This window comes from Beauveria bassiana, assembly GCF_000280675.1.
Source record: "Beauveria bassiana ARSEF 2860 unplaced genomic scaffold BBA_S00078, whole genome shotgun sequence".
Classification (NCBI taxonomy): Eukaryota; Fungi; Ascomycota; class Sordariomycetes; order Hypocreales; family Cordycipitaceae; genus Beauveria; species Beauveria bassiana.
Window position 1 is genome coordinate 2,755 of NW_007930913.1, and position 13,911 is coordinate 16,665.

At 50.3% G+C, this 13,911-nt stretch overlaps 6 protein-coding genes across 6 annotated transcripts; 2 read left to right on the top strand and 4 right to left on the bottom strand.

Moving 5' to 3' along the window:
* Positions 1-505: 505 nt before the first annotated feature.
* On the bottom strand, positions 506-2,476 carry BBA_09968 (Xaa-Pro aminopeptidase, putative; the record flags this gene model as incomplete). Its single annotated transcript, XM_008605065.1, has 4 exons — positions 506-931; positions 982-1,243; positions 1,301-2,351; positions 2,401-2,476. 4 exons carry the CDS (start codon positions 2,474-2,476, stop codon positions 506-508), a joined length of 1,815 nt encoding a protein of 604 aa, XP_008603287.1.
* A 1,410-nt stretch (positions 2,477-3,886) lies between these two features.
* BBA_09969 (tryptophanyl-tRNA synthetase) lies at positions 3,887-5,163 on the top strand (the record flags this gene model as incomplete). Its single annotated transcript, XM_008605066.1, has 4 exons — positions 3,887-4,177; positions 4,368-4,483; positions 4,544-4,662; positions 4,718-5,163. 4 exons carry the CDS (start codon positions 3,887-3,889, stop codon positions 5,161-5,163), a joined length of 972 nt encoding a protein of 323 aa, XP_008603288.1.
* A 120-nt stretch (positions 5,164-5,283) lies between these two features.
* BBA_09970 (importin 13) lies at positions 5,284-8,164 on the bottom strand (the record flags this gene model as incomplete). Its single annotated transcript, XM_008605067.1, has 5 exons — positions 5,284-5,368; positions 5,425-5,705; positions 5,754-7,739; positions 7,787-7,879; positions 7,970-8,164. 5 exons carry the CDS (start codon positions 8,162-8,164, stop codon positions 5,284-5,286), a joined length of 2,640 nt encoding a protein of 879 aa, XP_008603289.1.
* Positions 8,165-9,345: 1,181 nt separating this feature from the next.
* BBA_09971 (ribosomal protein S10p/S20e) lies at positions 9,346-10,189 on the bottom strand (the record flags this gene model as incomplete). Its single annotated transcript, XM_008605068.1, has 3 exons — positions 9,346-10,003; positions 10,058-10,098; positions 10,151-10,189. The coding sequence occupies 3 exons, from the start codon at positions 10,187-10,189 to the stop codon at positions 9,346-9,348; spliced, it is 738 nt and encodes a 245-aa protein (XP_008603290.1).
* A 588-nt stretch (positions 10,190-10,777) lies between these two features.
* BBA_09972 (nucleolus protein required for cell viability) lies at positions 10,778-11,601 on the bottom strand (the record flags this gene model as incomplete). Its single annotated transcript, XM_008605069.1, has 2 exons — positions 10,778-11,137; positions 11,395-11,601. 2 exons carry the CDS (start codon positions 11,599-11,601, stop codon positions 10,778-10,780), a joined length of 567 nt encoding a protein of 188 aa, XP_008603291.1.
* A 1,044-nt stretch (positions 11,602-12,645) lies between these two features.
* BBA_09973 (CCAAT-binding protein subunit HAP5) lies at positions 12,646-13,695 on the top strand (the record flags this gene model as incomplete). Its single annotated transcript, XM_008605070.1, has 5 exons — positions 12,646-12,730; positions 12,794-12,807; positions 12,860-12,913; positions 12,980-13,615; positions 13,666-13,695. 5 exons carry the CDS (start codon positions 12,646-12,648, stop codon positions 13,693-13,695), a joined length of 819 nt encoding a protein of 272 aa, XP_008603292.1.
* Between the last annotated feature and the right edge of the window lie 216 nt (positions 13,696-13,911).

Genomic DNA, 13,911 nt, shown 5'->3' on the forward strand with positions numbered 1-13,911 from the left:
TGCATGTGTCGGTGCAAGCTTTGCGCTCCGTCCCGCCAAGTTCGATGCACTTGAGCCGGCGCCTGTCTCACGGAGGCTTCGTCAACGCGAAAACCCTCCCACAGGTCGGCTTTCACCTCGAATCATTGAGCAGCTGTCACGAGGGAGCATCTTTGGTATGAATCATTGCGACTGTACTGCTTAGAGTCTTGTGTTGTCTGCTAATACAATTGGTGTGTCGCAGGATTCGGAGCCGGCGTCGTCATTGCCTTCTTCTCCCGCACCCTGGTCTTCCTCGGCGGTTTGATCGCAGGATCCTTACAAGTTGGTCTACTTTTACCGTGATTTGTGTGGCGTCTCTAACAGCCGTTCAGGTCGCCTCACGAATGGGCGTCGATGTCTTCAGCCTGATTCCGATTGACCGGAGAATCTTGACCGAATCACCATTGCTAAGGATGTGGGTTGGGAAGCCGTGGTTTACATCATCGTTTTTATTGACTTTTATCCTTGCGGCATTCGTGCGCCTTTAGATGGGCTGGGTGTTACGCTTGAGGAAGCCGAGAGCCAGCTCGTTGTTAGCAACAAGGCCCTGGGTCTTTTCCAAAGTCTCCTTGTTCTTGGCATTAATCCAGCTCTTTTCCTCCTGGGAAAGTAGGCTCTTGTCCATCAGGTTATTGCAGTAGGGAACCATGGTGACATTCTCGAACCCGTAGTAGGGCGTGCCGCCGAAGTTGTTCTTCGTCTTGACCTCCTTGACTACGATGACATTCTCAATACGAATGCCGAAGTTGCCGTCCTCATAGTAGCCGGGCTCATTCGAGATGACATTGCCTGGCTTGAGGGGAAACTCGCTGTATGCAGGGCGGGCACCGATACCCATGGGCCCCTCATGGACGTTCAGAAACGAGCCGACACCGTGCCCAGTGCCGTGGCGGAAGTCGAGGCCGGCGTTCTAGGGGCATTAGTTATGATGCGGCTTGCAACGCATATCAAGTGACCTACCCAGAGGAATTGTCTGGCAAAGGCGTCTAGGGCGAAGCCGGTGGCGCCCTTTGGGAAGATGGCACGGTCCAAAGCAATAAGACCTTTGAGAACACGAGTATAAGCCTCCTTCTCCCGCTCAGTCGGGGTGCCAAAGTGCATCGTGCGAGTTGTGTCCGTGGTACCGTCGTAGTATTGAGCACCGGCGTCACAGAGGTAGACGGCGTTGGGATCGATGATCGAGCTCTTGCCATGTCTGGCATGGTAGTGCATGATGGCCGCGCTAGACAACAATTTAGCCCATTGATCCCATAAATCACATCAAAATGCCCAAGCTTACTTGGGACCGGTGCACGAGATGGTGGCAAATGACTCGCCGACGAATAGATCCTGCTTCTTACGAAACTCCATCAGCATGTCGGCGGCTTGCGCCTCGTCAATGGACGCCTTCTTCTCGATAAGTTGGTTCTCGAGCCAAGCATAGTACGAGGTTAGGGCAGCGCCGTCGCGGATGTGGCAGGCTCGCATTCCCTCTAACTCGACCTCGTTCTTTACCGACTTGGCATCGGTAATGGAGCTTTTGACTTCCTCAACGTTATCCTCACTGCCGATGGCAGTTTTGACAGCCCATGAGGCGGTGTCGGTGATCAGGTACTTGCCGTCCGAGGCCCCCTCGACATCGGCGAAGAAACTGCTATAGGGCTTGACCTTGACTTCGTTGGTAGTGAGGTGCTCACGGACGGACTGGTTGACCTTGGACTCCTCAACATAGAGAATAGCCTCGCGATGTGTGATGGAGGCATAGCAGTAGAATACCGGGTTATACTCGACATCGTTACCACGCAGGTTGAAGAGCCAGGCGACCTCGTCCAGAGCAGTGACGTACAGGCCGGTGGCCTTCTTCTTGGTGATCTCCTCACGGAGCTCGGCGAGCTTGTCCTTGACGGTCTTGCCAGCATACTTGTCCGGGTGGATGAAGACCTTGTTGGTAGGGATGGTGGGACGTTCGTTGCCCCAAATTATATCGATTAGGTTCTTGGTGATGGCCACCAGTCCCGAGCCACCAGCCTTTTGGATCGTCTCCGTGAGCTTCTTTGCGACAGCGGGGGTGAGGAGAGTAGGGTCAACACCGGCCGTCTTGCCGTCCTTGCACTGCTCGGCAACCCAGTCCTGCCAGGTGATCTCCTCGGGGATACCAAACTTTATCAGTCTCCAGTTGTCATCGAGCTGTTGTGTGGCCTGGTTGAAGTATCGGCCGTCCGTCGACAGTGCGGCCGCCTCCTCGCTGACAACGGCAATTCCAGCAGATCCGTCGAAGCCCGAGATGTACTCTCGGCGATTGAAGCAGTCCGCGGCGTATTCGGAGGCGTGGCTGTCACCGGATGGAACAACTGCCTCATATCAGCCCTAGGCGACCCGTTTTCTTTCAAATGGACTCACTGTAAGCACTGATGTTGTTTTCCTTCATCAGCTTGCGGAGCTCCGCAAGGCGGGGTGTAGTGTTTACACGATCCATGGTATTGAACAATGCTGATGTATGACGAAACGCAGCGGTACGGGGAAGAGATTGAAAACTCGAAAGACGAAATGTGTGTTGTCTCCAAGGAATTCCCGCTGGCCTCAATCGTGGCATCGAAAGGCCCTTGGTGGGGGAATTGATATATCTTGCGTAACAGCTTGCCGTCGCCGGATACATGCGGTTCTGGTACCCCCCCCCCACCACTTGTGATGTGGATCTAGTTGGACGCCGCATGCTCCGTTCAGATATCTAGCTAGGTATGAGAAGTTCCACCGCGTTACGCTATCAGTTTAAGGCTCATTTCTGACATCACGAGGCCAGGGACACTTCCCATGAAGCAGGAGGTATTCTCCAGATGATATGTAGATAGATAATTGACATATAAATCCACTTACAGAGGGCCTCGGCTGGTTGTTCGATATCAAGAGTTTTCACTAGTTATGGCTGTTCATTGAACTCGCTCGCGTACTTTTGTATCAAGTGTAACAGATCTACTACATAGCACCTCGTTTTTGCATCCTCGATAGAGAGATGCTATAAGCTCGTGCTGACCTGTTCTTCCTTGTTTTCAACATGTGATGGATGTGTGTATGTCGCAGTTTGGCAAATATCCTACGGGTAGGTAATTAATTACGTGCATGAAAAGACAGTCGTCAGGGCTATCGTTTAGCAAGTTTCGGCTTCGGTTGTATGATGATGGTCGATTCGACGCTGTTTCCACGTTGAGTCGGAAAGGTTTTCAGGGATGCTGTGGAGATAAAAGCTAATAAATTATTAACAATTGGCTTTGTCACTGTGGCTCAGAAGCAGTGGTAGGCTTCGAGCATTCTTTTTTATTGGTGCCATAGCTTCGAATCTATCAAAGGCAGCAACAACAACAGGCTGTCTGGACATAGGCTGTGATATTTTATTCTACAGAGTTTGGAAATATTCTCGACATCCGGCTGTTGTTGCTTATCTTTTTGTTTTCGTTTACACGATGGTATTTGTGCGGGAAAGTTTTTTTATTCTTTTGGGATCAGAAGTATCCGTTACACGACAAAAGGCTACGGTATCGGGGAGTTGAAAAATGTAACGCACCCATCCTATGCGAGGGAAGACAAACAACAAGACACAGTAATTTTGGAAGCTTTATTAATCACATTTTACCCGTCTCGAGTTTTGGAGCCTGTGTTGCGTATAATGTGATCATTTTTACTTTGTCGTATTGCGTGAGCTGATTGCATCCTAGCTGGTAGGGCACATCTCGAAGTTCCACACCTTCGGCACACCGTTAGCTGCATGTCCAGCTACATGCATCAAGTCAAAAAGTTGAAGCTTCTGAGATGTCTTCTTCAAAGCTGCATCGGCCCGTATCGCGGCAAGGGCTATCATCCACCAGCTATTGTGTTTCGTCAAACATCTGCAATGCAGCGGTACCTTTCAACGCAGTCTCTACAGCCTCGAGTGATCTTTTCCGGCATCCAGCCGACGGGGGTGCCGCACCTAGGCAACTATGTTGGTGCACTACGGCAATGGGTTCAGCGTCAACACGAAGAGCCAGAGTCTACTCGCCTGCTCTACTCGATTGTTGACCTGCATGCTATCACGATACCACAGAAGCCTGATGTCTTGAGGAAGGCGAAGAGAGAGGCCTTGGCTTCGTTGCTAGCAATTGGCATTGATCCAAGCAGGTGTACCTTATTCTATCAGTCAGACGTACGTATGACGAGATATACAAGTGTACGGAACAACCGCAACTAAATATCAACAAGGTTTCAGGCCACTCGGAATTGATGTGGATACTATCATGCACGGCATCAGTAGGATATCTTTCCCGAATGACGCAGTGGAAGGTGAAAATATATGAAACGCTATTGGCAAGAACGGTGACTAACAAGTCGTCCAGTCAAAGCTCAAGTTGACCCAGTCGTCGCATTTGGGTGATGGGCGCGTTGGAAACAAACTCAAGCTCGGCCTCTTCTCTTACCCTGTCTTACAGGCTGCCGATATTTTGGTTCACAGGTTAGCAACCTAATACGGATCCGCATCTTAATTCTGGTACGCCGACTCACAGCCTTCCAGGGCAACCCATGTTCCCGTGGGTCACGATCAACAACAACACATTGAGTTTGCACGCGAGTGTGTGACCAACTTCAACCATGCATATGGACCTCATCTCGTCTACCCTGATATCATTATATGTAAGATCTTCTCGGTTACCTCACTGATGTGGTGCTTATGGACACGCCTTCACAGCACCAGTACGGCGAGTGATGTCACTCACGGAACCATCGTCCAAGATGTCGAAATCTCACCCACTAGAGAGATCTCGCATCTTACTAACTGACAATGCGGACACGATTCATGCCAAAGTATCATCCGCATTAACAGATTCTCTGCCGGGTATTAGCTATGATGCTGAGAGTAGGCCAGGTATTGCGAACCTGCTGGACATTCTATCGATCTTCGACTCGGAGGGTAGGACTGCGACGCAACTAGCCGCAGATTTCATCAGCCCGCGGGAACTGAAGGCGACCGTTTCTGAGGCTGTTATCAAAGGTATGGATGGCATCGGACGACGCTACAAGAAGCTGCTGGAGGACCCGGAGTTCCTTGATCATGTTGCCGCTGAAGGCGGGAAGAAAGCACGCCAGAGTGCGGACGAAACCATGCATCTCGTCAGGGAAGCCATAGGCATATAATCTCAGTCGCGTGATTGTGCAGATTACTTGCATCAACATTTGCATTGACCCATGCACGACGTCTCTTCACTCATACTACATAGTTATCCATTTATGTACTATATACTTCTCCTTGCGGCTTCATGCTGCATATGAGAAGTTCGTTCCTCTAGCTGCGAGCCAAAAGTCGCGAACCACTTGATTGGTGGCGCGAGCGCCGCGTAGACTTAAAAAGGTTAGTATTTGGTTCATGGTGCCTGCTATTTGATATCTTGTTCTGACCTTGCCACTTTCTTCACGAACATTACTTTCTCGGTTTGCGAGACCTTTGCGCTTGGAAAGGAGGGATGATTTAAGCTAGCGTCCAGCCATTCTTTTGCTCTTGGGTGTCTGTTGACCAGTTTCTTCAGAGGCTCACTGAGCTTATCTAGCTCGCTTCGAGAAGCGTTTCCCCCTATATTTCTTGCGAGACTCTGGCAAAGAAGGGGCCCAAGTGTATCCATAGCACCCGACATTGCGTTTTGGAAGCTCTCGTCGCTGCTTCTAACATTAACAAATGTTGCCTGTTTTAGTTAGCGAGGCGTAATTTCATCGGCTGAGATTGCACACACCCAGAACTCTGCTGCTGCTGCCTTAGGCAGAGGCTCGTTGCCATCCAGCGCCTGCAACGCGAAGAAAAAGAAGAATTCTGCCATTTCTGCGGGTTGGATGTGAAGAATGACAGACGGGTCCTTGGTCAGTATTCGGCTAGAAATCTCCATGGCGTTCTGCGCAACCTCTGGCTCGGCCGAGATGTCAATCTGCGACGCCCCTACAGCAGCACCTGTGTTGTCATAGGGAAATTGTCTCAAAAGTCCAATGACCCAAGACAACACCGCGGACAAGATGCCTTGTTGGCTATTCTTGCCTTGCACTGAGCTGGTGAATGAGCACGCAGTGCTTATGAACAACCCTACTCGTGGCGTAGCAAACGAATGTGAGGTCAGGTATTGGGCGACCTCTGAGGGGGGAAGGACAAAAGGGCCTGCCTCGCTTTCTGAGAATCCGGTTCGTAGGACATGACAAATTTGCTCGGTGATCTCGCTACTGTTTGGAAACATTTTCTGAAGCTCCACGATCACAGTAACAATCCGCCTTTGAAGTTGTGGTAAAACGTCATCATAAAGCACGGCAGGCTGCTTCTCATGCTCAAGACTGATAGCGTTTTCAGCGGGGGTTTGCACACCCTTTCCCATACCAGCCAGGCATCTGAGCACCTTGAGTGCCATGTGAAGACTCGGATTCTCTTCCGGCGAGGTATCCAAGCAAACTAGTTGGAGTAAGTCACTGTCATCGCCTTTCTGCATGCTGAGACGTTGACATTTCCGTAAATCCATCTCAATGAATTCCAGAATCCGCCCGTATTGCGAGTATCGCTGTGGAGGGCTGGCGATAGCTTGAGCAACCGAAGACAAAGCTCCAATCGTTCTCTCGCTGGTTACGCAGTCTAGTTGCTGCTGGCTGACAACCCGCGCATACTCGGCCAAAAAAGCATCAATATCTGTGTGCAGATGAGCTCTGCAAGAGGAACATAGCCTGAGTATCGATTTCGACGCTACAGACGCCATTGCTTCATTTCCGAGCGAAGAAAATAACAACTCGAGCGCTGGCGGCAGTAGAGCTGGGTTCCTCTCAAAGTATTCAGTGTACAGCTCGATCAGTTGGAGACACGTCTGTTGGGTTCGTGTCGGTACTGTTGCCCGTCCGTCTCGAAGGATTGTGAATAGCTTCGAGTGAAAGACTGATGCCAAGAAGCTGTCACAACGATCATCGACCTGGCAGCAGTCGGCGAGACCCCCCAGGCAATACACAGCCGCCTCGAGTCGCAACCATGCAGCGTCCTTCAGCGATAAAAGCACGGTTGCAGCAAATCTTCCCAGCAACTGCGGGCCCACCAGGGCGTAGACAGATTGGAGCAGGTCAACAACATCGTTTCGTGAGTCGGCAAAGCCTGCTCTATCGTTTGAGTCCCAGTCTGCTACTGCTGCACTTGGTGGGTACGTAATCTTTTGCCATGCGTTGGAGCATGCCTTCATGAGTAGCGTATAGGCAGGGGCTTTCCATGGCTCTTCTTCACTGTCGTCGACCGATAAATGATCTGGTATCGTCTCCGCGAATGAGGACCAGAACTCGACAAGGGGGACAAAGATCCTGTCTTCCACAACGGGGTAACCTTGAGCGAGAAGAAGATCGCAGAGGTGAGATAATATCTCGGAGCTATCTGCGTGACAGTTCTGTATCAGTAGAGGCATCCTTGCTTCCGCAAAAGCCAGTAGAAGCTGGGCAAATTGTATGGAATCGAATGTAAAGTCGCCATCCGTCATGCGCTGGTAGTATTCCGCTGCCCATGGACTCTTGAGCAGTATTTCGAGAACTTCATTTGTTTCCGGCGTGAAGAGTGATGGATTGTTGGATAGAGCTTCGATGAGAAGCTCTACTGAAGCATCATACACGGTACCAACCGTCAAGAGCTCGATGACGTTACCTAGTAAGGGTTTCACTAGTTCAACAACGTCGGTTTCGTGAGTAGGTGCCTTCTGTGTAAAAGTAACCCATGCCTATGATGACTGTTTTTAGTTTTCATTGATCTTGAACACACACTGACTCCAGCCATACCTGAAGACATTTGATGGCGTCTTCCAAAATGGATGCCGGGACCCCTTTGCTTTGCAGGGATCTTGACAATATCGTTTTGAAGCTTGGTGTGCTGTCTAGTACTGCTTTATATGACGACGCGCTTGGTTTAACATCAGCGGCTATCGGTTTCCGACGTGGTCATGTAGCTTACTTCTTCGCGGAATTCGGGTCCAGCCGCAATACGTCCTCGACGACGTGCGTGGCTACCCATAAGAGTGCCTGCATTTGTCGTTGCCCTAGCATTTCTATCATATGACACATCTGAAGGCTGGGCTCCACGGTGTCCGGGTAGCAGACCTGGTTGTTTGCTAAGCATACTCCGATGTGGTCGAGGAAGCGCGGCCATATCGTATGATACCGGAGAAAAAATGTTGATAGAGCAGACACGAGCTTCCTTGTAACGAGGCGACTTTCGGCTTGTCTGATGAGGTTCACGTACCATCCTATTAGACAGATCAGCAGTTCTATAGCTTCTTCGTCCGAAATGGACGCGCTGGACGACGGGTCAGCTTGTGCGGGCTATGAGACCGCTTGCTTCCACAATGCTCACCTTTGTGTATTGAGTTTAATAATGATCGTGAGCACTCCGAAGAACTGAACTTTCTCATCTCGTCGACTTAGCAGTTCTTTTGATAGAGTCCACGCCTGTGGCAGGCTTTGTATCCGCGCCAGCGCCGCCTGTGTGCTTGCGATGACCTCCGGCGGGTTTGGTTGGTACAACGATATTATCAACTGCTTGTTTGTTAGGTTGCTACCTGGTGATTGTTCCGTGGCTTGACAATGTACATACCTGCTCGACCCTCTCGGGTACCATCATTTCTTGTAATTCCATTCCGCGTCCGACTAGAGATCGCGCCCTGGTGGATTAGGTCTTGGCTCTTCAGTGCGAGGGTTGGAGGGAAAGCACAGCTAGCCGAGCAGAGAAGTGCATACAGGAGGGCCAAAGGAGTGGCCAAGCAAGGGTGCGAACCGAACTGAGTGTAGTAAACCGCCGAAAAGCAAACGTGCCAGAGAGCAGTACTCACGGAAGGACGAAATCGACCAAAGCCGCGAGATCAAGAAACAGGGTAGGTCCTCGTTTGGCTGCCCCACCACGCAGGTGGCTGTAGCTGTCACACACTGTACAGATACCCGGCCGTGCGATGAGGACGGTTGAAGAACAGCGAAGAAGGATTAAACTGCGACCAAGCAGGAAAGAAAACACATCAAAGAAGTGACATCGAAAGGAAAGAGAGAACGAAGGGAAGCCAAAGAAAAGAGAGAGAGAGAGAGAGAGAGAGAGCATACTGCCACTTTTTAGAGGGGTGGCGACTAGTTGAACATCGACAGATACAACGCGATTTGATCCTGCGAAGTCGGCAGCTACCTAGGCGCTTGCACAACTCTTGCCCATTGAGTCTCCGAAAATCGATTAAATTTATCACACAAAGCAATGTCGCTGTTCTTCAGCCGCCTCGAGATACCACCATGAGATAGCTACATATTGTTACACAGTAAAGAGACACAGGAAGTAGAGCGAGCATTGGCTTAAGGAGCTGAAGGTGTGCTGGCACGAGGCATGGCACGCGACAGGCCCAAAGAATTACTCAAGCGACCGTGGCTGAGCATCTCCTCGGCCTCAGCTTCCGTGACTGATCTGGTCTGACTGAGATGCTCCCATGTCGACGATAGCTCACCATCACCAGCTTCCAGGAACTGCTCGTTGCGCTCAACGTCCGTAGGACCAAACTCCCAAAAGTTAGCCTTCATGCCAATGCCGTAGTACTGATGCTTCCGAAGATACGCAAGCCAAAGCTGTACAGTCTCGGGATTCCCATCCTGAATCTGTATCATGCGGCGTAACGTTTTACGCTCAAAATTCTCCTGCGACTTCTTAAAAATGAAGTGATCCCTTGGGACTGTCCAGCGCTCCGTTATACGCGGCAGTGGCACAGGCCCCAACGCGGGTAGACCCAGATAATATGCGGCTCGGAGTGCAAAATCGGAGAAGACATCGAGCGGCTGCACGCTGTAAGATCGAAGTTGAAGGTCGCACGAAGGAAAGCCATGCTCCGCAGTGCGACGAAGAGGTTTGAGGTGGACGGCCTGCGCTGATCGTGGATTGCGTAGCTCATCGTCCTGTGCAGAACGAGAAGGTATAGAGTGTATCGTCCGCGATTCCCCCAGGCTATCTGTGCCGTAGGATCTGATACAAGTTAGCCAATGGGTTACGACATCCTTGAGTAAAATCGATGCGAACCTGTAGGCTAGTCCGGCCTGACTGGTCCGTTGCAGAACCGGCTTTGGGGTTGTAAGTATATGTCAAAGCCATCAAACAGACCGGTGCACCTACTCGTAGACGCGCCAATTCGGGCGAGATATGGCGGCGCATTGTGATATCGCGTGTAAGATGCAAAATGAAGTGAACGCCCGGTTTGACGGGTTGCATATTGCCCTAGGGGTGTGGAGAGGCTGCCACCAGCCAATCAGAAGATCTTAAGAGATCCACATCAATACATTCACGATCTACAAACACCACCCAAAAAGTACCATGCCAAGATTTACATCGCGCGGTGTCCATGTCCTGAATAAAGTCATCACTCATGTCGATAGATTCAGTTATGTATCTTAAATGGGCGTTTTCATATACTACTCTTGGAGTGGCGTATGGCAGGCAAGTTCAACTAAGTCTACTGCTTAGTGCTAGCGTTCGCGTCTTGCGACAGAGCTCGCGTGTCGGGGTGAGACGTTAAATCTGCCGGAAGCCCTTCAGGGTACTGTGCCTGTGTGATGCCTCAAGCTGCCCCATAGTTTATTGCTGCCCAGTCCGAGTGGTGTACGCTGCGAAGGCAGCGTCCCTCTCATGGCGAATGTATGATACCAAATAGTCACGCGGCCCGAGGGGCACTTCAAGGGTAACCAGTCTCTAAAAGACCGAATTTTGGCTCGGGACCGAGTATGCTATCGCGGTTGTCAAGCTTCAGCCGCGCCCCTTGCGCCGCTGGGCGACAAGTTTCTGGTAGAAGGCCTTGTTACCAGACGTCTTCTTCTTCTGAATGGCGGCATATTTTGCCTTCAGCTTGTCGTTCGCATGATCTTTCATGACTTCACCCAGGATTGTCTGTCGTCTTTCCTTGCGGGCAAGTCTTGCGCTGAAGAAATCGGCAGGGCCTTCAATGATCTGACCGACCTGGGAATATTTGGGTGCTTCTGTTCTTAAGCTTTTTTTCTGGTGCTTCGGATCTAGCAGGCCTCGCATGCGAAGAATCTGCCAATCTCTCTTGAACTCTGCAGTAAGAACGGTTTTGGGAAGATCGAACCAATTGGAGCCGGCGGAATCCTATTTCGACGTTAGCAGCCGAAGCGCGATGACCAATTGTTTGCTTGAGACGTTTCTGGCGGGCCACATTCAGAAGAGAAAGTGACATGAAAAACAAAGATTCAGAGTAACTATGATAATGAATAAATCATGGAGCCACGAAGCGTTTATCCAAAACGGACGATACCTCGTGTCAGGGTACCGTAAGTGGTTACTTCTCATCACCATCAAAGGGGTAGTTTGGTTGAAAAGAGATAGAAATAACTCGGCCACCATACCTTGGTTTTGGTGTTGCTGGTCGTCTCGTTCTTTACGATACGGACGAGTCTTTGTTCACCGGTAGGCACTGTGGCAGCGACGGGAGCAAGAGCTTCAATTGTGTCCAGTGCGCCATCACATGGTTTGTTGGTAACAGGGCTTCCCTGCAGGCGGTGCTCAGCTTGGAGCAGAAGCTCAGATACCTGCTGTCTGCTGATTCTTGACATGACAGACGAGTCACGAACTCTGTAGACTGGTCCAGCCAGTTGCTGGAGTAGACGTTATATCTGAGATGCTAAGCAGAGCTGAAGAGTTGCAGGTTGGAAAAAAGTTTCTGAGCGGTCGATAAAAGAACATCCTAGACCAAAGAGTGGAGCCGACATGGACCCGTGGTAGTAAATAAATAGTAAGTAGTGCTATTTATTCAGACGAGAGCTTTTTGCTAGCCGGACGAGCCTCACGTGACGTACCGCACCGGGACTTCTAAGGTACCTAGATTTACTCATGCACATCATATAAAATTAAGTATCTAAGAAGAACCGCTAGGATAGGAAGTCTATTTTCTTTTTGCTGGCGCCGCTGGGCGCGGAAGAATTGATGATCTGTGCGGAATCGTTGAACTAATGAAAATGCGTTTTTTGAGTGATTTAGCGAGTGTTGAGAGCTTTAAGAGGCGGCGGCGGCGGCAAGAGGGGTGGTTTTGGTGGCAGGGACAATTAATATATTGCATTTTTAAAAAATACCTCTATTTGTATGTGACTTACACTAAAAGATAGGTACCATTGCAGCCCTACTAGTAGAAAGCTCTTGTCCGTGTAGCAAAAATGGGTCGTCCGAAAGCACTACTCAATAGTAAATACACTCAGCGGGCTTGTACTCCCTCATCATTTGCGTGCTGAGGGACCTCTCTCGAGGTGGAGCCTCCAACCTCATTAGCACAGTGATGTATACAGTGTGTAGTAGCTCACAAAATCGCCGGCACGAATTCAGTCACTGCGGAAGCAAGCTTTGGCGCGACAAAGAGTTGGCACTGTGTACTTCGGGTCATTGCCGGAACTTAGGTAGTTTGGTTGCAACACAGATACAGGCATTCAGCCAAACGCATCGCTCGTCCTCATATCGCTTCGTTACTACATTGCTGCAAACCGAGCTGCGCAGAGATCCGCTAGATATTGTCGCATTGAGATTCAGGCGGCCGAGGGAAAACGAAATTATCGACAAATCTATCACGCAGAGGCTAATAAATAGCAGTCATCGCGTATTTGGCGACGATGGACTCACAGAACCAATCGGCGCAATCCCAACAACAGGGACGCCCCGCGCCGGTCTATGACACAACACAAGGTGGCCATTACGGTGAGTCATCTTTTTTTCATTGGCTCTGACTTCTTATTATGATACTGATGGCCGCTATTTCAGGTGCTTGCGCCGCTGTATGTGTATTCGCTGCTCAGCAATGTCGCTCCTCTTCTGACAATGAAACAGCTAGCGACGCAAGGATTCGCCCCCGCTGAATTGTACACGGGACCTTGGGCAAACGTTTGTCAGCCTAATTACGCCGTGATGGGCTTATACCATGCTACTGACTGACACTTACGCCGATAGGTTCACCAAGGTCTTACTGGACAGTACAAGGATATTTTGACAACTTACTGGCAGCAGACCATTACTCACCTAGAGAGTGAGACACATGATTACAAAATTCACCAACTCCCCCTGGCACGGATCAAGAAAGTAATGAAGGCAGACCCTGAAGTCAAAATGATCTCTGCCGAAGCACCGATTCTATTTGCCAAGGGCTGCGATGTTTTCATCACGGAGCTGACAATGCGGGCTTGGATCCACGCCGAAGAAAACAAGCGCCGCACACTTCAGCGTTCCGACATTGCGTCTGCGCTGGCGAAATCTGACATGTTTGATTTCTTGATCGATATTGTACCCCGAGAGGAGGCAGCATCTCACGCCAAGAGAACCGCTGCGCAACCCGCACCACCGGTTGGAAGCGGTCAGGCACGCATGTCTGCTAGCATGGCACAGCCCAATTCACACCCAATGGCTGGAGCCGAATACATGAGTGCCCACGGAATCACGAATGAGCAGGATTACCGTCAGAATCCCACGCTATACGCTGGCCAAGTCCCTGCGGCAGCCTCTGCTGCATATGGTCAAGCGCAGGCAGCGGGCACGATTTATGGTGAGATGGACAATATGTACCCATATTCGGGCATGCAGGCCCAGCAAGTAAGCTCACAGCCACCTTTGCTCAATATCACTTATTGACATGCTTATAGGCACAGATGACATCCGAAGAGTTTGAGTGAGAATGAGCCGTGCTGTCACAGCAAGTCGCCGGCGCATTAGCAAATCATGCTTGCTCATTCCCCGCTGCTTATTCTCTCCTGTCGGTTCTGGTGCCTGAACTATTGAGACAGGGTTCAATCGTTACGGCTTTTATCTTGTCTTTTATTCGATATCATGTTCCTTCAATTCCCAGTAGATCTGTGCAGGAAGCAGACACCATGGTAAAAAATGAATTC